Here is a 23,549-nt window from a genome sequence, read left to right on the forward strand (position 1 = left end):
GTTATCCATTTTTATTGAAAATGTGAATCAATTAGAATTCAAACTTAAAATCTCGAGTATCAACCACAAATTTTTTTTGCCACTTATACTAAAAAAAAGTTAGTAAATCAATAATATATTAATAATTTAAAATTGCTATGCGTTGATATTCTTGTTACTTTATATAAATATTTCTTTGTACAGGAGATTATGCATTCCTTATATTAGTGTATACTATATTAGTTTTCTTACCAATTCACAACTCACCATGTATTAGCTTGATCTCTGTTTATATAAAGAGGTCTTTTGTAATTTATCAAATCAGAAAGAAATATATTTTCTTCTCCAATTATTCTTTGTTTCATGGTATCAGAGCGCGACTAGCTTAATACGCAAAAGCTCGTCGTCACAAGATCGCCGTCGGTATCTCTCGACCTAATTCTGTCATGACATCCGCACCTCCATCGATGCCGCCTGTACAGGTTCCTACACCGACACCTCCATCAATGCCGCCTGTACAGGTTCCTGCATCGACTATTGCCCAGCTCGATGTTAAACTCTCCGGGCCTAATTATCGTGAATGGTCGGTGTCCATTCAACTCTTGTTTGATGCTCTCGATCTTACTGGACATATTGATGGTGCTGGTCCACCAACCGATGATTCCAAACTCAAGGACTGGCTCGTTGCTGATCGACGTGCTCGTGGAATTATTTCTACATCGGTAAACATAGACATTCGGATGCAGCTTATCAATTTGTCCACCGCTCACCAGATGTGGTCTCTTCTTCGGCAGATGTATGAGCAGTCTAGTTATGCTCAATCATATGCTGAGTTTCAAGAGATCTCCATGGCTCATCAAGGTGAGCGTAGTATCCAAGAGTTTTACAGTTTTATGCAGGCTCGTTGGCGTCAACTGGCGACCATGGATGAACCCTTGTGTCGCACTTGCTCAGCTTGTCAGTGTACTGTCAAGCAAAAGCAGGTGCGTGATCAACAACGATTGTTCCAGTTTCTTATGCGCCTACGACCTGAGTTTGAAGCATTACGTGGCCAACTACTCCATCGAACTCCCTTCCCTACTATTGATGTGGCTCTCGCGGAATTGATTGCTGAGGAGACACGTCTTCGAGTTTTGAGTTCCTCTTCTTCCGCAATGCCTAACGTTCTTGCTGCTCATGGTCCTGCAAGTCCACCTCCCGTGCCAGCGCCTACTTATCATCAACCGCCTTCTAGTTACATTCCAAATCCTGGTACTAGAAAAGACAAACGAAGCATTCAATGTCGTTACTGTCATCTTTGGGGTCACTCAATTCAAGATTGCCGGAAAAAGAAATGGGCAGATCAGCATTTACGATCCTCTCGTAATATGCCTACTGTTGCATCTGCTCCTTCTGTTCCTCCGGTCAACAACGCGTCATCTACAGAGCAGCAACCTTCAACTATTCAATTGAGTCTTCCTCAACTACTGCAGATGTTTCAGCAACACCAATTGACTCCATCCACTTCGTCAGGGCAGTCCTCCTCTATCTTTTCATCTACGCCATCAGGTTTTGGTATGACTGGTCCTGGAGGTACTTCGGAACATTCCTGGATTTTAGACTCAGGCGCATCATTTCATATGACACCACATGCTTCTTTACTTTCTTCACCTTCTCAATTAAATTCACCTTCACATATTTTTACTGCTGATGGTACCTCTCTTTCTGTCAATAATAGTGGCGTTGTTTCACCTAAATCTGATACTTCAGGACGCTTTACTATTCCCTCTGTCCTACATATACCTCGACTCTCTCTTAACTTACTATCTGTCAGCCAAATTACTGATCATGATTGCACAGTGACCTTTGATTCTTCTTCTTGTCTTGTGCAGGATCGTCGGACCGGGACTTTGATTGGACAGGGCCATAGACGTGACTGCCTGTACTACATGGACTATCTGCATCTTCCTCCTAAAATTAATTCAGCAAATATTGCTACAACTTCAAATTCTGATCTCTGGCATCGTCGTCTCGGTCATCTTTCTTCTGATAAGTTTACTGTTTTAGTTCGTAGTGGTGTATTAGGTCCTGTTTTTAATTCCGAATCTGTTTCTTGCATTGGATGCAAACTTGCTAAACATTCCATTAAACCTTTTCCTGTTAGCAATTCTATTTCAAGTGCACCATTTGATCTTATTCACTCTGATGTTTGGGGACCAGCACCTATATCAACTCGTGTTGGAAATAAATATTATGTTATTTTCATTGACGATTACTCACGCTTTACCTGGGTTTATTTTATGCATAACAAATCTGAACTTTTTCAATTGTATCAAAATTTCGCTGCCATGGTTCAAACTCAATTTGGTGCCACTATTAAAACTTTCCGCTCTGATTCTGGTGGCGAGTATCTTTCAAATGAATTTCGCCAACTTCTCGCTAAGCATGGTACTTTGCCGCAACTCTCTTGTCCTTATACTCCTCAACAGAATGGTGTTGCTGAGCGTAAACACCGACATATCCTTGAAACCGCTCGATCTCTTCTAATTGATGGGTCTGTGCCTAAACAATTTTGGGCAGATGCGGTTTCTACCGCAGTTTATCTGATTAATATTATGCCCTCCAGTCTTTTCTCCGGCGTTTCTCCTAGTGAGCGATTGTATGCTAAATCACCATCTTATACTCATTTGCGTGTTTTTGGATGTACTTGTCTTGTTCTTTTGCCTCCGCATGAACGAACCAAATTAACTCCAAAATCGTCAATTTGTGTTTTCTTAGGATATAGTCTTGAGCATAAAGGGTACAGATGTTATGATCCTACTGCTCGCCGCATGCGAATTTCTCGAGATGTCATTTTTCTTGAACATGTATCATATTATGCTCAATCTAAGTTAAGCGTTGATACTTCTGCCGTTTCTTCACCTTCTGTTATTGATCTTTCATTTCTTGTTAATTCTTCGTCGACCACCACATCTTCTCCCGAAGAGCCCCAACGAATTGTCGCTCAGCCCACTGAATCTTCGTCTTCTGCAGAAGTTTCTATAGTACCGGCACCACATGACGACCCACCAATTACTGTTCCTTCCGACGATCAAACGACTGCTGAGCGCCGCTATCCACTACGTACTCGCCGCCCCACATAATTTTTTGGTTGTCTTGCCTCTCATTCTTTTTCTCCACGATATCATGCTTTCTTTGCAGCCATTTCTAATATCCAGGAACCCCGTACATATCACCAGGCCGTTTCCATTCCTGAATGGCGAGATGCAATGACCACAGAACTTACTGCCCTTCATCGTACTGGTACTTGGGAACTAGTTCCTCTCCCGCCGGGCAAGACTCCAATAAGTTGTAAGTGGATTTATAAAGTCAAGACAAATTCTGATGGCTCAATTGATCGCTATAAAGCCCGTTTAGTTGCTCGAGGGTTCTCTCAAGAATATGGCATTGATTATGAGGAGACATTCGCCCCTGTTGCTAAGATGACCTCTGTTCGCATCCTTATTGCTCTTGCTGCCTCTCGTAGCTGGCCTCTTTATCAACTTGATGTCAAAAATGCCTTCTTACATGGGGATCTTCATGAAGAAGTTTATATGCAACCACCTCCTGGTCTTTCCCATTCATCCGGTCATGTTTGCCGGCTACGGAAGGCTTTATATGGCCTTAAACAAGCTCCCCGAGCTTGGTTTGAAAAATTTCAGTCTGCTATTCTTTCCTTTGGATTTCATCAAAGCGAAAATGATCATGCCTTATTTATTCATACATCTTCTCGCGGGCTCACTGCCTTACTTTTGTATGTTGATGATATGATAATTACTGGTGATGATCCTGATTATATTCGTTCCGTTAAATCCTATCTTCAGCAACAATTTGACATGAAGAATCTTGGTCCTCTTCGATATTTTTTGGGGATTGAAGTGGCATATAGTCCTCGAGGATATATATTGTCTCAACAAAAATACAATGCTGACTTGCTATCTCGTGCTGAGCTCACTGATACTGACACTGTGAGTACTCCTTTTCTTACCAATTCACAACTCACCATGTATTAGCTTGATCTCTGTTTATATAAAGAGGTCTTTTGTAATTTATCAAATCAGAAAAAAATATATTTTCTTCTCCGACTATTCTTTGTTTCAATTCTAAATTGTCAAAGCACGTGTTCCTACAAATCTTTTGTGGGTTCTCAGAACGTAGGATTCTCTGTTTTAATGACTACCGGGAAATTAATCCGACAGTCAAACATGGACGGATGGCGCCCCTTCACAGTCAAACATCTCCCGCATCTCTCTCCCCCTCTCCGGTGTGACTGTGTGTGTGCATGATTCCATGCACCGAGTGCACCACATCAGCCCTTATGCAGTCCATTAGCATCTGCAGCATTTGTTTCCAAATTTTCAATCTAATATTTAAGGGTGAGGTGCGTAGCTAACATGGGGTACCAGGCGTAGGCAATAGATGACACCTCTTCCACGCACGAATCTCGATTCCTGTGATTATTTCTGGCTCGCGGCCTACCCAAGCAAAAGTTTCTAGACGGGCAAGGAGAAGCGATGCTTGGGTCAGCTTATTAACGGGTAAGTTCCATCTTCTTTCGGGACAAAGAATTAAGTTGGACTGAATCATATTCAAAGCGGCAGAATATTTTATTGAACTGAATCACAATTAAGATCTATAAAGTATATCTATACGGTTTAATTAAATTAGTTGTATTTTTCTAATAACTCTAATTTTTAAAATTAACAGTTATCGCAAATGATTCCACAGCTTGATGGAAATAGAAGAATGGTGTTATTTCAAGCCCTTCACGCTCTGCAGTCTGTTTAACCCAGCAGCCCAAATCACAAATCACTCTCTGATTCAAAAACTGTTCTTTTGGGTTCGGGTACAGGCACTTGCACCCAAGAAACCCCCCTCACCCAATTTGTCCTCTCTTTGGGCCCTTTTTATTTATGAGTTGAATCCAACACCTCCAGCAGCAACCTGGGATACGCACGGCCTCCGAGGCTTGAACAACCCACGACAGCCCAATAGCCTCAAAAAGTTCCGAAAGCCCAGCTAGAGCTTTAGCCGGCTCGGCCCAATTGTAAGAAAAGGACCCGGAAAAGAGACTCGCCTCTAACTTTTATTACGGTTCTCACTATGGCAAGTAAAATAGCAGCAGTAAATACAGGAGCAATAGTTCTTCGTTCAATCAACGTTCTCATCTTGTCACTGTACACATCTACGACTACGAGCGGTGAAAAACAAAAATACATGCATATGGGGCTAGCATCCGCACCAAAAATTGATATACTCTCACTTGTTAGCTCTATCTATCCTTCTTCCTTTCGACAAAAAAATTCCCCTGTTTTCATTATCAGCATCTTTAAAAGGAGAGAAAAGAGCATCCTAGGGCGGAGTGATGACCTCTCCCGGACTGCAATTATTGATTCGGACCTCCAAAACCCTTCCTCTCTTCGTTCTACTCGTTCTGCAACATTGCCTCCGAGGAGCCTGTTGCGCAGAAACAAAGGTTCAGTTGAGGTGGAGTGAATTGTGCGTAAAAAAGAGTAAGTAATCTCGTTTGAGAGCGTTTAAAAGATCGGTTACAAATTTAGATCACCAACGACATGTGCAGTTTTCCTTTCCTTTTCATAATTATACAGATTTGTTGCAAACTTTTTCCAATTTTTTTAAAAGATTATGACTCAGCTTATTTTAGTCCACCTCAGAAAAAATTTAAAAAAAGTGTTTAAGTAGCGTGATGTTAACACTGAAATCAGAGTACAAGTTTACCAACAAATTGATTAAAATTAGTACTCCGTTGGTTGAATTGTTAAAACGAAGATGATGCGGACAACGCAAACTTACAATAGTAAATTCGAAGGAAAGAACCAAACTTGTATATAGATATAGATTATTTAAGAAAAACCAATAAATAAATAAATATAAAATAGCCGATGCGAGAGAGCCAGAGAGGAGAAGAGAACACGCACCCGTTTCCACGAGTTCGGGTTCATGACGGGCGCGAACACGGTGACCTTGCGGATCTTCGAAGCGGGGCCGAATCCGCGGCCCTCGCACCCGTGGTAGTTGCTCCCCGCCTCGCCCATCACATAGTCCGTGACCGTGCCGTTCACTCCGCCCCAGGTTCGAGCCCGGTCCGGGTAGCTCTCGACTCGGTCCAGGAAAAAGATCAAGGGCCGCTGGCAGGGCCGGTCCTGGGGACCAACGGGTCGGGTGTTGAAGGTGAAGGGCCCGGGGCTGAAGCTGCGCCACGTTTGGAACGTCTCGAGGGCCACTTCCAAAGCCGTGGGGTAAAGCGTCCAAGGATACAGCTGCACAGTGTAGCCCCACGAGACCGAGACGGACCACACGTAGCCCGGCCCACGCTCGTAGCAAATGCTCTGCTGCACGATGCGGGCCGGGTCGAACCGCGACGCTCCGACCAGGGACCGGAGCGCCTCCAATTGCGTGGCGCCGCGCGGGCTTACGGGCTTCAGGTATTCGAGGTGGTGCAGCGACACCAGCGGAGCGATTGGGTGGGCCGCCAGCATCCCGTACGCGTCGCCTCGCACGTCCACCTGCAGGCCCACCACCCCAAACAGACCGTGAAAGGTAAGCGACAGGATAAATAATACTCCTACATTAGTATTTTGTAACCAACTGAAACGAAGTAACTTATTTTTTAAATCAAAAAATCAAAAATATAGGATAAAAGAACATGGGATGAACTATTCAGTTAAAATTTTGTTACGCAATGGTTGCAGGTCTCTTGCTTAGGAGGACTATAGGCAGGTAAAGGTGTCGGTTGGGTGAAGACAAATTGGGAGGCGATGGTTGGAAAAGGTACAGAGGACAAAAGGTGGCCACATAAATGACACCGGAGGATAAAGGAAAGGTCTCAATTATTTAGTTGGAAGGTGATTGATCACCACAGATTTTCCTGACCCCGGGGGTGTCCCAGGTTGAATTTCCAGGATATAGGAATTGCAAATGCAATAAAGGAGTAAAATGCCTAAGTTATTAATTCCACAGCTCAACATGGTTAATTACTGAACCTTCGCATTTCATTTAGTTTGAGAAAACGTCTTAAAACATGATTCGATCTATATAAATAGAAAAATAAAAAAAAAATATAAGTGCACCGATAGGCAGCAACAATTACAGATGGCAGGTGGGATAGGAATATAATTCATGTGAAAAATAGGGACCTCGGAAATCATGATAAAAAAAACATAACACTACCAAACCGATGGGTTACATTTCCTACCTTTCAAATATTTTAATGCGACGATCGTGTGTACGTGTGCGAGTGTCAGGGAGTGAGAGCGAGTGGGAGGCACGATTAACGTGGGACCAGAATATACGGAGTATATTTTGTGTTATTTTATTTCCAAACCTCGTCTCCAGTCGAAGATTTCGCAATAACGCCGGACACGTGTCCCCAAAGATGGTGCTTATTTTATTCTTTTTACAAATTAAATTAAAAAAAAATGACCCTTCGTGACTCAAAAAAAAAAAAGTCAGAAGAGCTCGAGTTCGGCAACCAACAAGTGATTACTCCACCAATTTTATATATGCACCTCAAAGCATCAAATTTCCTCATTAGCACAAAAGCATATCGAACTATTTTTGTAATTATTAGAAAAACATGAAACTTCCCTCAAAAAACAAGTGCCAATGGTATGAAATTAATGTGATCATTTTAATTCTCTAAGTTTACCGACTTAATTCCAGAATAATTCACTCAACTCAAAATCTATTCTGCAATAATAATAATAATAATAATAATAATAATAATAATAGCAGCGGCAGTAACGGCAATGGCAGCAGGCGAAGGATATGATTTATTTTTTTTAAAAAAAAAAAAAGAAAAAAGAAAAGAAAAGAAAGAAAAGCTAAATTTACCTGGTGGAAGCCGGGCTCGAGAGTGAGGGGGATGCCAAGCTCGCTGAGGCAGGAGGAGACGCGCTCGTCGCTGCCGTAGAAGTTGGTGTAGCGTTGGAGGCAGGCGTCGATGATGCGGGCGAGCTCGGCCGCGGCGGGGTAGCTGATGGCGAACCCTGCGCCGCCGAAGGCCACGGCATACGAGTGCATCACGTCCTGCTCCACGCTCTCCGAGGGCGCCCCGATGTAGTACATCTCCTCGTGGTCGTACTTCCCCAGCACCCCCACCAGGTTCTCCGGGAAGAACACCGTGTCGTCGTCGCCCATCACGAACCACCGCGCCGCCTCCCCACCGCCCCACCCCGAATCCGGATCCGACGCGGCGCGGTACGCCTCCGCCGCGATCCGCGCGATCCGCGCCGCCGACGCGCGGTTCCCGAAGCGCGACGCGTCCGCGGAGACGCGGTACGGGGGGGACGTGGCGGGCCAGGGCCCCGCGGGCGCCTCGTCGAGCCACACGTGCCCGCGCATCTCCCCCGGGCGCCACCACAGCTCCGTGTACCCCCGCCGCCGGTCCCACGTGCGCGCGGAGCCCCCGATCCCGAAGACGACGTGGGAGAGGTCCGTCGCGGCGGCGGCGGCGGAGGCGGAGGCGGAGCGGAGGGCGGGGGCGGCAGGGGAGGGGACGCAGTCGGGGCAGCGCCATCGGTAGTGGGCGGAGAGGAAGGCGGAGTAGGCGAGGAGGGCGCAGGAGAAGAGGAGCGCGGCGGCGACGGAGCCCGTGACCCAGCGCCACCGCGCCTCGCAGCCGTTGCCCGCGGGGGAGAGGTGCGCTTTCCATCTCTGCAACGCCTCCTTCATCTTCGCCCACCACACCCCACCGCACCCGATTGTAGTAAACCGAAACCCTAACTGGGAGGGAAAGAGGACGACGAGGACAACAACGGAAAAACAAATCTCGGGCCGTTACTCTGGAATTCGCTGGCTTAATCTATCCGTACCTTAATAAACCTTGTCCTGGCCCCTGGGCGAAAGTGGTGGTAAAAATATATAAAATATATATTATATATATATATATCATCGGGGGGCGACCTAGCGAGTTTTTTCGTTCTTTTCTTTTTTTCTTTTTTTTTTATTTTTTTTCCCAATTGGAATTTTGGAATCAGAAACTCCTAGAAGAAAATACGCGTGAATCAAAGAAAGGTCCTAAATCAAGACTAAATCAATGGAATAATTTATAACGTTATATTATAGACCATTAAATGAAGGAAGAATTTTCAAATGGGCTTTCCAATCGTGGAAGAGTGTGTTGTCCACAAAGAACATTTTCAAATATGGACTATACTGCGAGCTTAGGGATCGAGAACTTATCGACTTTTGGTCGGACAGATGGTGTGGCGAAATTTCTTTGAAAACACATTTTTCATACATATATGATAAAGTTGTTTCAAAGCAAGTTTTATTAAAGGGTGTTTCTTGCCTAATAGATGCAGAGGGCGAAAAAATTTGAGAGGAGTCGGAACATGGTCTCGGAATGGCCGTGTGGGACTTAGGAAATTCAAGAATATGCTTGCTTCCTTTCGGACGACAAATAAATATGGTGAAGTTCGTTGAAGATGGAATGCAGAAAATATGTTCTCTGTTAAATCGATTTATTTGGTGACTTGAAGGGGAGATATCCAAGATACCATACTGATTCATATTTGGAAACTTAAAATACCTTAATGAAAATTTTTTTTTGTGACTATCCCTTAAGAAAAAAATCTCCACGACTGATAATTTACTGAAAAATGGATGGTTGGGCAATCCTCTCTTTGTCCTTTGTGGTGAAGTTACGGAGACAATGGACCACCTCCTTATAGGATGTGTATATACTAGGTTTATGCTTTTTTGAAATTTATAGGATGTGTTTACAGACAGTGAAGGACGTACTGACGATATGGGGTAAAATGATCAGAAATATTAGGTCGGGGAAGATTCTGTAGGATCTTATTACCGTAGCAGCATGTTGGTGGCTAGTCTGGAAGGAAAGAAATAATGCGATTTTTAAAAACCATTTTGATGATCCTCTCTTCGCAGTCGGCGTATCAAGAAATTGGTAAGAGAGTGGAGGGACTTTTGTTGAGCTCACTGTTTGTAGCCAAGTTTTTTTTCGAAATGAATGAAACGAATAGCGTGCTACCTTGAAAGAAAAAGATTACTAATCATGGGCTCCACAATAAAAACCAATTTTCTGTTAAATTAACCAATACGTGCCAGGGCCCTCTTGTTTGTTTGCCAAGACACGACAAAATGACGCGACAAGATAATATTTCTATAATTAAATAAATATATTTATATATATACATTTATGTAGTTTTAAAAGTTAGTTGGGATAAAGAGTAACGATTTGCATATAAGGGTGTATTTGGTTCTACGTAAAATTATGACAATAAGAATTCGTTGCAAAAAAATTTCGAAGAAAAATAAATTTTACGCCCTCTACCGTAAAATTCAATATTACATATACTAGTATTATAATTTATATTTAAAAATAAAATATATTTAAAATATATTATACATTAATTAAGTATGTAATTTAATATGTGATAATATATATTTAATACTATAAAATAAGTTAATATGTATTTATAAATAATATTTATATATAAAATATTACATAATAATATATTTAAAAAATAAAATTATATATATATAATGGAAGAGGGACGGTGGACTATCTCACGTGGTCCATGAGTTGAGGATGATCTCGTGGACCGCATGCTCAAAAGGCACGTGAACCGTGATTTTAGAAGGCTGAGTTTTTGTTTTCCGCGAACAATAGACGGAAAACAAAATTTTTTTTTCAGAAAAACTGTAACCGGATAATCAAATATTGAAAAAAAAAAATTCAATCGAAAAAAATTTTCAGATTAGTTTTACAGAGAATCTAACACACTCTAAGTTAAAGCTCGTTAAGTTTTCACTATAGACCAACTAGAAATTGAGTTTCAAATTCTGTTAATACATTCCGCAGATGCCTTGATGATATATATATAGTACACTTTTCTCTAATTTAGCAGTTATAAAGTTATGGTTGATGCTCTGGAAAAACCTTTCCTCCCTGCTGCTTCTTCCTGGAGAACTAATCAAATATGAGTTCCCAATCGGACCACCGATGTCGGGGGCTATGCATCAGTGACGGTGGCGCGCACTAATTTGGTGCGTTAGGCGTGCGAGGCAGATAGCCAAAAGAAAAAGAAAGTGGCGCACAAAGAGCCCTCGCATCGGTGACCGACTCACGACCAATAGCCCACATTTTGCTCGCGCAACTCGGCCCGGCCCATTTCAAACTGTTAACATCATAACCATTCGGTAGCCCAAATCAACCTCCACCTCATACTATAAGCTTCCTTTGGTTCCAATATAAATAAAAATTGCTTATCTTAAGAATAGAAACAACTTCANGATGAAATTGTGAGTATAAGCTGGAACTAGAAAAATTGTGTTTGGATGGTTTTTGGGAATAAGAAGAATAGTTGGTAGTTATAAATAAAAAATAATAATACTATCCCTCTCATTAAATTTGAATTTGAATTTTGAATTTTTAAATTTTAACTTTTAAATTGTAAAATTCAAATTTAAACTTTAAACTTTAAAATCTCAAATTGTAAATTTTAAAATTTAAAATTTAAAATTTAAAAAACATAGAATTTTAAATTTTGAAATTTGAAATTTTTAAAATTTAAAACTTAAAAAATTATAAAATTTGTAATAAATTTAAAATTATCTCTTTCTCTCTCTCTCTCTCTCTCTCACTCACTCGCTCTCTCGAAAAAGCTGGAACCAGCTTGTTCCACCTAAGGGACGAAAACGCCAGTTCCCACCTCTCTCCTTTTTTTGTTTGGATACAAAGGGAAGGATAAGGTCTTATTCTCCCCTCTTATATCCAAACTAAACAACACCTAAACGTTTTCTCCTTCTTATTAAAGTTATATTTTGAATGTCGTTGTGGAAAACTACCGCCACGAGAGCCACTTCGAGCTTATTGAAAGGTTTTGTTCCAGCTGAGTTATTTGCAAAATGAGCATAAGTGTTCTTTTCTTTTTTTTTTTTTCTTTTTTTGGTACAATCCTCTTTTCTGTTTTGATGCTTATTTCAACTTCTGTGTCATTGATTCGTTCATGTTAATTAGCTAGGTTTGCTAGCATGCTCTTGCTACTAATTGGATGAATTGATTTCTTTGGTCACCTTGGGCTGGGTGGCTCGAAGCCTCGAACGAGAATTGGAGTCATATATGTAATTCGTGTTGGATATTAATTTGGGCTAAACTGTAGACAACAGCAATGCACTAGAAGGTAATTAAGCTTCAGTTTTTGTATATCATTTTTATTTTATGATTAACTGCAATTAATTATAATGCTGATTAATGATCGGGGTTTTGGACAGTTGATTATACTTCTAGAAAAACATGACTTCACCCAAGGAATGAGAATCTCAAAGAGCATATTCAAAAATAACTTGGAGAGAGAAAATTAATTATTCAACGTTAGAGGTTTATATGTTTTCTCTGTTTTAATTTGTTTTCATATTCTAATTACAAGAGAAGTACCATTGAATTGCGGAATTTCAGATCATTTGTTTTTCTTCTTATTGATTAACCCTATATATATATATACATGCTTATGCAAATGATCTGCATACAAACACAAATTTAAATTTTTCTTTTCTTCGATCTTTGCTAAGATGTTGGTTTGATAGATCGATTGGCTATATTTTGTTCGACGTTCGCAATATAAACCCTGACATATTAAATAGATTAATTTGTTCTTCCTCTTGAAAAATGTCATCTAGGGTGTCTATTGGCAAGAAAATAGTACAAATCCCTGCTTATGGAAATTCTTGCATATGAAAGGAAAAAATAGAAATATAAAGAGCATATATGAGATCAAGAAAGCCTTTTATTATTATGTTTTTCCCGGTGAGAAAGAGGAATGTAGTAAATAATGGTACATGCATTTACATGTAACGATATATGTAAAGTAATTAAGTACGTACACGCGTGTATTATAAATCTTATAGGCGCATATGTAAGTACATAAATTTGTGAATTAATTTACTCACAAGTCGACCCCAGCATTCACTGCCGTATTCTGCTCCATACAAATATGTACCAGACGAGAAATTTATGCACATAAAAATGGTTAGAAATAGACTGTTCATAAATGAATAATTATGTACATGTGCTTAATTGCATACGTTATACAATAATATCACACCATTAAAATAATTTGATTCCATTCTTTCTTCGTAACCTTTTTAAACCTTTCTTAAAATTACATAATAAGTAGGCCGCATCATCGATCTCCTAATCAATCCAATAAATATAATATTCCTCTTCTCACTTTTCATAGCCCTAGTCTCCTACCACACCCTAACTAGATACACCCATGTATGTGGTCCTCTATATATATATATATATATATATATATATATCTATCCATACCCACATATATATATATACCTAATTCAAGCTGGCAACTCCCCTACATTTGTACTTCATCACATATTCTCTAGCTGTTCTCACTGAGCAAAGCTTGTCCTTAAGCTAACTCCCCAACACAACACAAGACAAAGCCACCCCCTCTCGTTAATTTTCGTATATACCAATAATATTCATTACTCTTGCACCTCTTAGGGAAAAATCACTTACTCACAACTCTTTCTTCATAAGGTTATATATCTTAATTTGTACGGGCTTAATTTCTTTTCAATTGGATATATATGTTCTTAAATTGCCCTGTGGCCCGTCTCGCAATAACTAATTCATTCATCGCTTCTATCACATGGACATAAAAAGCAGGGCCTAGCAATAGCTAAGGTTTTGGTTTAGGCTTTCCTCGTGTAACTGCAGTAATTCCTCTTATAGGTGATAATCAATAGTCATATAAATATAGGAGGTAATCCCATGCAGGAGAACTAAACAAATTTAATTAAGGAGTGTGTGCATGATGTGCACTACAACAAAATATGTTTTAGACAATACTTTTTAGACGACGCTCTATTCTAGTATCTTCAATATTTGACATGTACCGACACTATGATTAATTAAGTGTCGCTAATAAATATATTTTTATCAAATGTTGATAAACGTTCTTTGACGCTATATTAAAACGTCGATATATTTATTCCGATATGTTTACTTAACGGACTCTTTGCTCGACGCTTGTAAAAGCGTCGACGGGAATATTCTTTTCGACGCTTTAAAACGTTATTAGTTATTGTTTAAAGTGTCATTTAAGTGCAAGATTTATTGTAGTGGCGGCTTGAGCCATTTCTTTTCCCAAGAATCTATGAGCTTATTTACTTACACTGTAATGAAATAACTCCATGCATGGGGTAGTTCGGGTATGGTGCTTTTAGAAAAGAGAAAAAAAAATTTTAAAAAAATTGAGTATTAATATGAACAGGGTATACACAGAGAAGAGAGAGATCTATGTTGGATGTTGGAATATTATTTTCAAAAAGAGATCGAATCCATGTACTGATGCATGGGAGCACATATATTCTTAAACAGTCGACTCACATGGATGTTGTTTGGCCCTAACGCTGCATGGAATATTGTATCAGTGAACTACAGTGAGCTTATTAGTGTACTCACTGGGAGCCGAAGCGAGAAAAAAAAAAAAAAAAAAAAAAAAAAAAAAAAAAAAAAAAAAAAAAACTGCAATGCAAGCCTTTCATTCTTCCTAATTTGATCTAACAATCTAACTTTATTTTTTTTTTATTTTCGCCTTGCTAACATTTATCCTCAAATTATTCTCACCTTTTCTGGCATTTCACCGCCAAACTAATATGTAGGTTTGTTTGGAATAAAGACGTTTCAATTTCATCTTCAGACTCTCGGCTCTTTAATTTGCAGAGTTTGTGAAAAATCACAGCCTAGACTAAAGTCTAGCAACCATATATATCAGCCATAGAACAAATCACTCATGAATAACTAATTAATTAAGGGATAGCATATTTGTATTACACTGTGAACTATCGAAAAGCCTTGTCAAAAATCCATAATACAATGAACTTTATGTATCTTGCTTATTCCAAAAGATACATAGGATTCACTGACCAAAATTATACTTCGCATAATATAATGTATCTGATGAAAAAGCTTATTTCTACGGGCTAAATTTTGGACATTCAGATAATTAAGCACGACAAAGGAGACATAATTAGTTTATTGATCTTGCTATCATTCCCTCACGATAGTATAAGAGAATTGTCATAATTAGAACATAAAGTTCTCTCATCAATGCAAAGTATCTGGGTTAAGGAAAAAAAAATCGCGTACTACATATATAAAGAAAGAGAGTTACATAAAATAAAATTAACTTTGATTGTTGAGATATGAAAGCTTCTGCGGTAGAGAATGTAAACTAGAGAAGAGCAAACAAAAAGAGAAGATTACTGCAGTTTTGAGCTAAAACAGAAGAGATGAACTATTACGATCACTAGCTACGTACTTTTAATCTCCATATTCTTGCACATGAAAAATAAAAAATAAAAAATGATCTCAATCTATGGGTGCTGAATTATGGTTATACTATTTGGTTTTTGCCTTGTTTACTCTCAAAAAACGAAAGAAAGGTATTGCTGTAAGTATGATATCCTACGGTAGTAGTTGTAGGAATCGCAAAGGTTATTAGTGACTCTTCTTCCACCTTTCTCATCATTGTTTACTAATGCAAAATATTATATTTATTTGTTGCAGTGTGAATTTAGCTGTATATCTTTTTTCAGCAAGAATGAATAGAGTTATATATGAAACATTTTAATTATTACAATTTATGGCAAAACAGGAGTTTCTTTGTTGTAATCAATTCACAGATGAACATATAGCCTTTTGGTAGAATAGGATAAGAATAAAGGGAAAAATTAAAAAGGAAACCGAAGCAAAGCGCTTCAAGGAAGCATACAGCAGATGATTCAAAAGCTAGACAAAATATATGCTACTTGATTAAATTTTTGGTGGATCTCCAAGCCTGAGTTCAAGATCTAATTCCTCAACTGAGTTAGAACAAAGTTTGAGTACCTCAGGTTGCAACTGCTGACCTTTTCCTGCAAAAGATCTTGCGAACAAGGGAGATATTGTGTGATTAGTTTTGCTTCTCTTGCTGTTGATTGTCTCCTCACTATCCTCATCTCGATATCTTCGTGGCCGACAACCTAAATTATCTCTTCCGTGCGCTAATTCTTGGATACTACGCGGTGGCTCGATAGTTTTTGGATCTTCATCAGAACACTGAACAGTAAAGGAAAGGGTAGTGTCTTTTTTGTTATGCCGAACATTTGGTAGAGAATAGGGAGGATAGATGAAGATATGCTCACTCCAAATTTCTGTCGCAGCTGATACAACTAAATCCCTATTATGAGAAGAGAGAGGAGAAGCAATATCACCGCAAAGAGAATTAGGGTTAGGTTTAGAACTGCATTCCAGTGTGGCTTGTGGTGCGTTGGGGTAGAGATCACGTCCATGGTCATCAGGACTATCTTGATTGTCGCCGATGGAACTTGAGGATAACTTCAGCCGAGCTCGATCTCTACGGTGGACATTCATGTGACCGCCGAGGGCTTGCGCCGATCGGAATTCTCTTCTGCAGAAACTGCATGCGTATGATCTTGGAGGCCATGTGTAAACCCCCAAGAGCCCTTCAGAGTCTTCTGTGAAGGCTTTCTCTTCCCAGGAAGCTTTGTAGGAGGAGCTGTTGAGGGTGATGGCTCTCATAGGAGGGTGGAAGAGATCAGGCCCCTCATCACTTGGTTTCTTTCTTCTCCGCATCCGATACCCCTCTTCCTGGCCCTCCTTTTCACTGTGCATGGGATCGATGAGGAGAGATGAGTAGGGAAAAAGGAGAACTAATTAATTAGATTGCTAGCTAGATCGGTGCTTGTTATCGGAAGGAGTAGTAGAATAAATTAATGGAGAGATTAAAAGTTGAAAAGGTATCTCTGAAGGGAAGTTTTCTGAGTCTTCTATGAGTCGGCCTTATTAGATGCTTATAAACTTCATTTGTGAAGCTTGCTACCTCTTTTGTTTAGTTGTCTTGGGGTGTTCTCTATCCAATAATTGTGAGTTAGGTATAATCTCAGGCTAAATAATTATTTGTTTGCGCCTCTCTATTTGAAATTTATACATACTCGTTTGTAATTTGTAATAGTAGAGGGTGCTTGGCAGTATTTTGTGCAAACTTAACACTAATTAATTTTAGGCTCGCTCTCTATTTTATTCCGTACCAAAACTCCCGCCCCTCTCTCTCCCTTTCGAGATCTCTCTCTCTCCCCGTGTGCGGCACGCACTTCTCCCTCCCGTTCGTGCCCGTGCTCTCGGACTCTCGATCTTTCCTCGTCCTCTGATATTGTTGCTGCCGTCGTTGGCCACCGACGGTGCTTCATGATCACTTATCAGCGCTATTTTCGTTCATCATCAACGGTACATGGATCACCGTCTTTTTTTTTCACTGTTTTTAAAGAGTTCCGTCAATAGTTTGATTTTTGGCATTTGACTAATTAATACTTTCACTATTTAGCGGTAAGCCACCGGATATCCGTTAGTTTTTCACAAAGCAATATAGAAAAATATTTTAAGTATAAGAAAATCATGTTTTTTGTAGATTTCTAAGAATAAGAATTAAACATGTAATTATGCACTTTTGGAAAAGAGTTTTGGCTTTAACTAATAATTTCATTTAGTAAAATAATTTTTTTTAAAGAATAATATATCCTGTAACTTGGTGGCTGGATTTATATTTTAAATTACTAGTTGAGTGTACGTGCAAATATACGTAACAATTATTTTAGTTTATTTCAAATCAATAGAAATTTATAAATGATATTTATCAAAAAAATTTAGAATAAAAATTATATATTTTTAAATTTATATATTATATTTTATTAGAAAATATCTACAACATACTAAATTGTTCTTTTTTATACATTAAATATTTATAAATATTTTTCGACTCCTGATAAATATAAAATTTAAGTATGTGTTTTAAACTAAAAGTATCAAAATTTAATTCGTATTTATTTCAAAATTTAAAATTTAATTTTGATCCATTATATTATTAATTTTTTTTTAATTGTTAATTCCAATTTGATATCAAAAATTAAATTTAATTCACGATTTAAACTTAAATTTTAATTTAAAATAGTTTGATAAAAGTGCTATTTTTTAACAGATTGATCATAATCGTTCATTTTTATTTGAATTATTTTTAACAAATTATTCATAATCGTTCGTAGAATTGAATTTATGGATGGATGTGAATGCTTTTTTTTAACAGATTGATCGTGATTATAATTGTTCGTAGAATTGAATTTATGGATGGATGTGAATGCTTTTTTTTAACAGATTGATCATAACTGTTCATTCTTAGTTGATATATATTTTAATAAATTGATCATAACTATTCGTAGGAAATATTCTTTTATTCCTTTTGATTCCGTCTTTCATTCTTATACGCTTTTATATATAATATAGATATAGATACTATTCTACTATACTAATGTTATAGAAATTAGCATCGTCTTTATATTGCGTCTCCGGGTGCCTGTGCCTACTGGCATCTCTGTTCTGTATTTTCGCTTTCGAGCGCCACTATTCTGTATATGCACTATCGGGCGTCTCTATTCTGCATTTGTTCTCTTTTCCGTACCGTATAATTTAGCGAATTTTTGTTACTATTTTTCTGTCTATTTTTTTATTGGATTTTATGACTTTACATATTTGTTATTCTAATAGGTATACAACGTCTATTATGTCTAGGATTTGAGGTGTGACATTAGAAGAGTTTTCTTTTAAAACACAATTGTCAAATAAAGTTCTCACTATTCAATTAATGGTGGGCGGGATGGTAAAAGATGAGAATAGCTAGATAGTTATTTGCATATGCATATGCAGCGGGAACATTTGGTCATAGTTTATCTGATGAAGCTAAAATATATATATAGTTTCAGATATATGGCACAGTATTGTACACAGCGAGCTTTAGCCTTTAGGATATACGACAAACTTTTCAGTGATAACTTTAATTTGTCATGCTTAATTAGTCTATCCCAGTGTCTCAAGATAACAAATAACTAAGTCAGTTTAAATATTTTCTTTTCAAATCAATGTGCAATAGGAAATTACTAAGATTTAAATAGTCTTAACTCCTCTTTTTTCTCTTTTTTTTTTTCCCCTGTGAAAAGGTGGAATAGTACTCTTACAATCAACTTCGCCTAAATATGTTTTTTTTTTTTTTTCCCTTCTGCAGTAAATCCTCTTGAATTGATATGTCATGTAGAATAGCACCAGAAATTGGATCTATATATATATATAATTGCTTCAAAATGGGAAACGAGCTAGTGCATGCATGTGCAAGTTAAAAATGTCATGCAACCTACTTGAAAATGAAGAACAAAAGTAGGTCAATAAAATAAAAGTAAGGGCAAATTTCAAATACCACCCATTTGGTTTTGCGCTTTTTTATTTTAGTACCATGTGGTTTAAAGTATAACAATTTAACACTTTATGATTTTATTTTTTCTCTTTTTGTTAGCTCCTTCGTTAACAATTCGTTAAATTATATACAAAAAATCTCAGATATCCAACTAAATTTATCGAATATTCACTTTGGTACATTTTAGTTTTAATTTAGTCACTGATTTAACGAAAAAAAATTAGTAGAGGAAATAATAAAAAGAGAAAACTGAAACCATGAGGTACGTACTAAACTGATCACTTTAAACCGCATAGTACCAAAGTGAAAAAGTGCGAAACTATAGGAATGATATTTAAAATTTTTTCTAAAAATAAATAGCTCTGCGATCTTAATTACTTTAGAGAACTTGGTGATGAGACGTAGAACTTTTCAAAATTGATTCAAAGATTAATTAGTGGTAACCCCGACAATCTTTAAGTACAAATTTTAATAATGGAGGAGGCATGGACATGATGGAGAGAGATTGGTGATAAATTAATCAACATCTCTAGATTAGTCGCATATAATATTATTTAAATTCCACAAGCAACAATTATTCTCCATTCAGGGGCCCATTAATGTCGTCGATCGTGACAGAACCACGGGTTTTCTGTGAAGATTAATAGCTTACATAAACAACATCATCAATGTATTTCATTTAATTTAAACCTAAATTTTTTTTTTTTTAAGAAACAATAGCATGCTACCTACCCCTTCATTCATTAAAATGATGAAATGAACTAATCCACAGAGTGAGGCAACCGGGCTTCAAAAAAAAAAAGAAAAAAAAAAAACTACACACAGAAAGAGTCCCAAAAAGCAGAAAGCGAGCGATGTTCATTAATAGTTGACTCCCTTTGTAAACCTACAAGTTGCTTGATGATTCCTGATTTTTCATGTTTTTGAGTTCTTTTAAGTCACTCAACATTACAGGTCATTGAACAGTCATAGAATCCCCCTCTTTTTTTCTTTTCCTTTTTTTTTTTTTTTTTTTTTTTTTTTTTTTTTTTTTTTTTTTTTTTTTGAGAAATAGATAACACGCTACCCGCTTCATTTAGAAATAAACTTAGCTGAAAATGTGAATCAACTAGGATTCGAACTTAGGTCTCAGGGTATCAACCACCAAGCCCTTTGCCACTTGCTCTAGAGACGATCGGTATAGAATCCCCTTGTTATGCTCCAACTGATACACTTTTTTATTTTTAGTTCTTACAGCACTGTATTGTCAATTGATAATTTATTGGGGGAAGAAACAATACTACCACTTTCTCCTTTTAAGTTCTTTTCCTTCTTTTTTTTTTTTTTTCTTTTTAGTTCAAGAAGCAATTATTTTCATTGATTATTATTTCTTGCCTTTCCTAAGAGTGATGAGTCTTTACATTTAAATATATAGGATTAATTGATCTATATTAAGAGGAAGTTGGATTGAACTCTATTCTCCGGGAACATTCCTTCCTATATGGATGAACAGAGCACATAAGTACATAACACCTACCAGTCTCAATTCCAAATAACTAGATAAACTAATTAACAAAGGTGGATAATCTTTTTACCACTAATTAACTTGCCAACCTGAATGATCGAGGACTGAGTCTTCTACTTCACTCTAACATGCAACAGTCAAAGATTTTGTCATGAGAAGAGAAAAGGTGCCATTCTTGGTCAGAGCATCTGCTCGGAATTCCCATGCAAGAAGAAGAAGAAGAAGATCGAAGAAACCAATGAGGACCCATAAGTGTTGAGAATTCTCATTCCAAAAACAAAACCAAAAAAGTGTGGAAAAATAGCTTATAGAGGCCCAACTATTCATGCATGTGACATTAGCTTTACCAAAATTTAGGCCGGTATATGAAATTAGAATACATTGCCCCAAAAAAGAAAGGAGAAACGAATGCCGCTAGTCATAACAGTCTTAGATCGGCCCTCGCATGTAGTCCCTAATTTCTTTTTTTTTTCTTTTGAGAAAGAGGTAGCAAGCTAGTCCCTAATTTCATAATTGACATAGTTACAACTGCAGGCAATAAATATAACAGATTGACGACTTATTTGGCCTGGCTTCTGTGGCTAGACGACCTTCACTACATTGCAGTTCGATGGATGAAACTCCGACCCAGAGGTGTTATACCAAATAAAAATTACACCACAAACCAAATAGCCAGACCAATTAGGACACAAATAAAGTAATATAACTGTTAGTTATGAATATGCAACTTACTCTGATATCAGATTTATACTTATACTAATTTGTTACGACAAAAAAAAAAAAGATCTAGTTCGTAGGACATGAAAATACCAAAAAAAAGTTGAGACAAAGTGAAAACATTTTTTTTGATTCAGACACAAAAATATCAAAAAATAAAATAAAATTACATATACAAATATTTATATGATTCAGACACTGCCTTACATTCACGGGTGAATACGAAGTGAAAACTTTCACTATAATCAAAGTAGAGTACAACCCATGCCTCCCTCATAAAATAACCTCGCCTCTAAAATACACCGATACTCTCTATATCATCTACCGCATCAAATTAATAAAATAAAGAATATATTTACATTAGTGACTAAAAGTTAATAAGGCTTGAAATAATTTCACAATTAAAGATTAGTTATAACCTAACTTAACTTAATGGTTGGTCGAAACAGAATATATTTAGAAAACCGTACGATTAAAGAATTTGAGACATATCTAACCATAACAAAAACGCTTTGCATCAAGAAATTAAACATAACAAAAATGTGCATGGGCTTTTGTAGTTATTACGAATAATCCTGTTCGGGATTCTCTTTGTTTCCAATTACTTGTACAAGATACGATTTGTCCATGACTTTGTACTGCTGCTAATTTACAAGGCAATATTCTCAGGTACTCTCGACAATTTGGCAAGTACTAGGCATATTTTCTTTCACCACTTGATAATATGAAATGAAACTTTTTCAAAAATTTGCTCTGTGTGTTCTCAAGATTTCTAATGGTGATGATCAGCTTAGAGAACGCCCCGCTTGGGAATAGGATAGATGATGTGACTGCAGTCTGGGATCGCGGGATGATGAGGAAGGGAACACAGTGGCCGTGTACTACTATACCCGGATTGATGGCCCGTTGGTGGATTATTTGGGATGTAAGGAATGGTGTGATTTTTAGGAAAAATAAACCGGACCCCCTCCAAGCAGTCCATAAGATTAAACAGCTGATAAAGCTTTGGAACCAAGTTTTGTCTGACAGAATAATATAGTTTTTTTTTTTTTTTTTTTCACCCCCTCCCGAGGCCGATTGTTGCCTCATCCCTGTAACCTAGCTCATCCTTGCAATGAATAAAGCGGGTAGTGCGCTACCTATTTCTCAAAAAAAAAGAAACTTTTTCGAAAATGTTTGCTCCGTGACAAAGCCACTAAAGCGATCGGTCAGTCCCTGGTTGTGACCACAAAATTATCATCTTCGCAAATTCGATTCTCTGATTGTACATCTGATTGGCTAATGAAGAATAGAATCCTGCTTACTGTTTATTAGATAATTGAGAGAAGTCCTTGTGGCTAATAAGTAATCACAATGTACGGATTCAATAAGAAACACAATATCTTATGTAGGTAGAAGATGGAGACCTTTCGAAATACTTATTCAATTGGTAATTATTCAACTTCCAATTAAGGTTTCACGTGTTTGTTTTTTAAGATTTGTTAAGAAAAACTTTAGCGTTTTGACATTGTCCGATCATAAAATTTGATTTGATGTTCTTTTTTTTTTAAGGGGTGTGACCAGATCGATTGGGCGGAAGTGGCTTATGAGAGAACATGCATGTACTCGAACTGGGCCTATTGGGCTGAACAGGGAGACCTCTTTGACGTACGCTCTTACGTACGCACTCTTTTCCGTGTATGGCGCGCAATACTGAAATGTTAAGACCCGAAGCTTGAGGAGGATAGCAATATTGAAAAGTTTCTGGCAACGTTTGCATGCAACAAGATTAACCATATCAATTTAGAGCTTCTCGCGTGGCTCAGAATAGGTACTACATCCATTGATTAGATTTTTCCACTAGCTACTTAAATTGCAAGGTCGAAAAGGTCACATTTTAATTTCGCACGACTTTCACTGTCACTCACAAGATACTAACAAAATTTGGCATCCGTAGAACATAATTAATGAGAGCAATTTGTTTGACAATAACACAACAAACAAATGCTCCAACCTGTACCTCTGCCTCTTGTCTCCTGCCA

General features: G+C 37.8%; 3 protein-coding genes and 1 long non-coding RNA gene across 4 annotated transcripts; 2 read left to right on the forward strand and 2 right to left on the reverse strand.

Annotated features, from left to right (window-relative positions):
- Positions 156–1,977, forward strand: LOC109723876. Its single transcript, XM_020252367.1, has 2 exons — positions 156–1,551; positions 1,851–1,977. Exons 1-2 carry the CDS (start codon positions 426–428, stop codon positions 1,886–1,888), a joined length of 1,164 nt encoding a protein of 387 aa, XP_020107956.1. The 5' UTR covers positions 156–425; the 3' UTR covers positions 1,889–1,977.
- On the reverse strand, positions 5,082–9,274 carry LOC109724525. Its single transcript, XM_020253387.1, has 3 exons — positions 7,852–9,274; positions 5,937–6,524; positions 5,082–5,454 (listed from the first exon to the last, which is right to left on the reverse strand). Exons 1-3 carry the CDS (start codon positions 8,689–8,691, stop codon positions 5,350–5,352), a joined length of 1,533 nt encoding a protein of 510 aa, XP_020108976.1. The 5' UTR covers positions 8,692–9,274; the 3' UTR covers positions 5,082–5,349.
- LOC109724516 lies at positions 11,634–12,443 on the forward strand. Its single transcript, XR_002219949.1, has 3 exons — positions 11,634–11,864; positions 12,005–12,167; positions 12,259–12,443. It is a non-coding gene; the product is annotated as an uncharacterized LOC109724516 (long non-coding RNA).
- On the reverse strand, positions 14,749–16,914 carry LOC109724515 (probable transcriptional regulator RABBIT EARS). Its single transcript, XM_020253366.1, has one exon. It carries the CDS (start codon positions 16,682–16,684, stop codon positions 15,824–15,826), a length of 861 nt encoding a protein of 286 aa, XP_020108955.1. The 5' UTR covers positions 16,685–16,914; the 3' UTR covers positions 14,749–15,823.

Source organism: Ananas comosus, linkage group 18 (genome assembly GCF_001540865.1).
Source record: "Ananas comosus cultivar F153 linkage group 18, ASM154086v1, whole genome shotgun sequence".
Taxonomy (NCBI): Eukaryota; Viridiplantae; Streptophyta; class Magnoliopsida; order Poales; family Bromeliaceae; genus Ananas; species Ananas comosus.

What these genes read in the sequence shown, in the direction of transcription:
- LOC109723876 (XM_020252367.1), top strand. Translation starts at nt 426, where the DNA reads ATGACATCCGCACCTCCATCGATGCCGCCTGTACAGGTTCCTACACCG. An exon ending in TGGTATGACTGGTCCTGGAG is followed by an intron (nt 1,552 to 1,850) that starts GTACTTCGGAAC and finishes TGTCTTGTGCAG; the next exon opens with GATCGTCGGACCGGGACTTT.
- LOC109724525 (XM_020253387.1), bottom strand. Translation starts at nt 8,691, where the DNA reads ATGAAGGAGGCGTTGCAGAGATGGAAAGCGCACCTCTCCCCCGCGGGC. An exon ending in TCGAGCCCGGCTTCCACCAG is followed by an intron (nt 6,525 to 7,851) that starts GTAAATTTAGCT and finishes GTGGGCCTGCAG; the next exon opens with GTGGACGTGCGAGGCGACGC. An exon ending in ACCCGAACTCGTGGAAACGG is followed by an intron (nt 5,455 to 5,936) that starts GTGCGTGTTCTC and finishes TCTGCGCAACAG; the next exon opens with GCTCCTCGGAGGCAATGTTG.
- LOC109724515 (XM_020253366.1), bottom strand. Translation starts at nt 16,684, where the DNA reads ATGCACAGTGAAAAGGAGGGCCAGGAAGAGGGGTATCGGATGCGGAGA.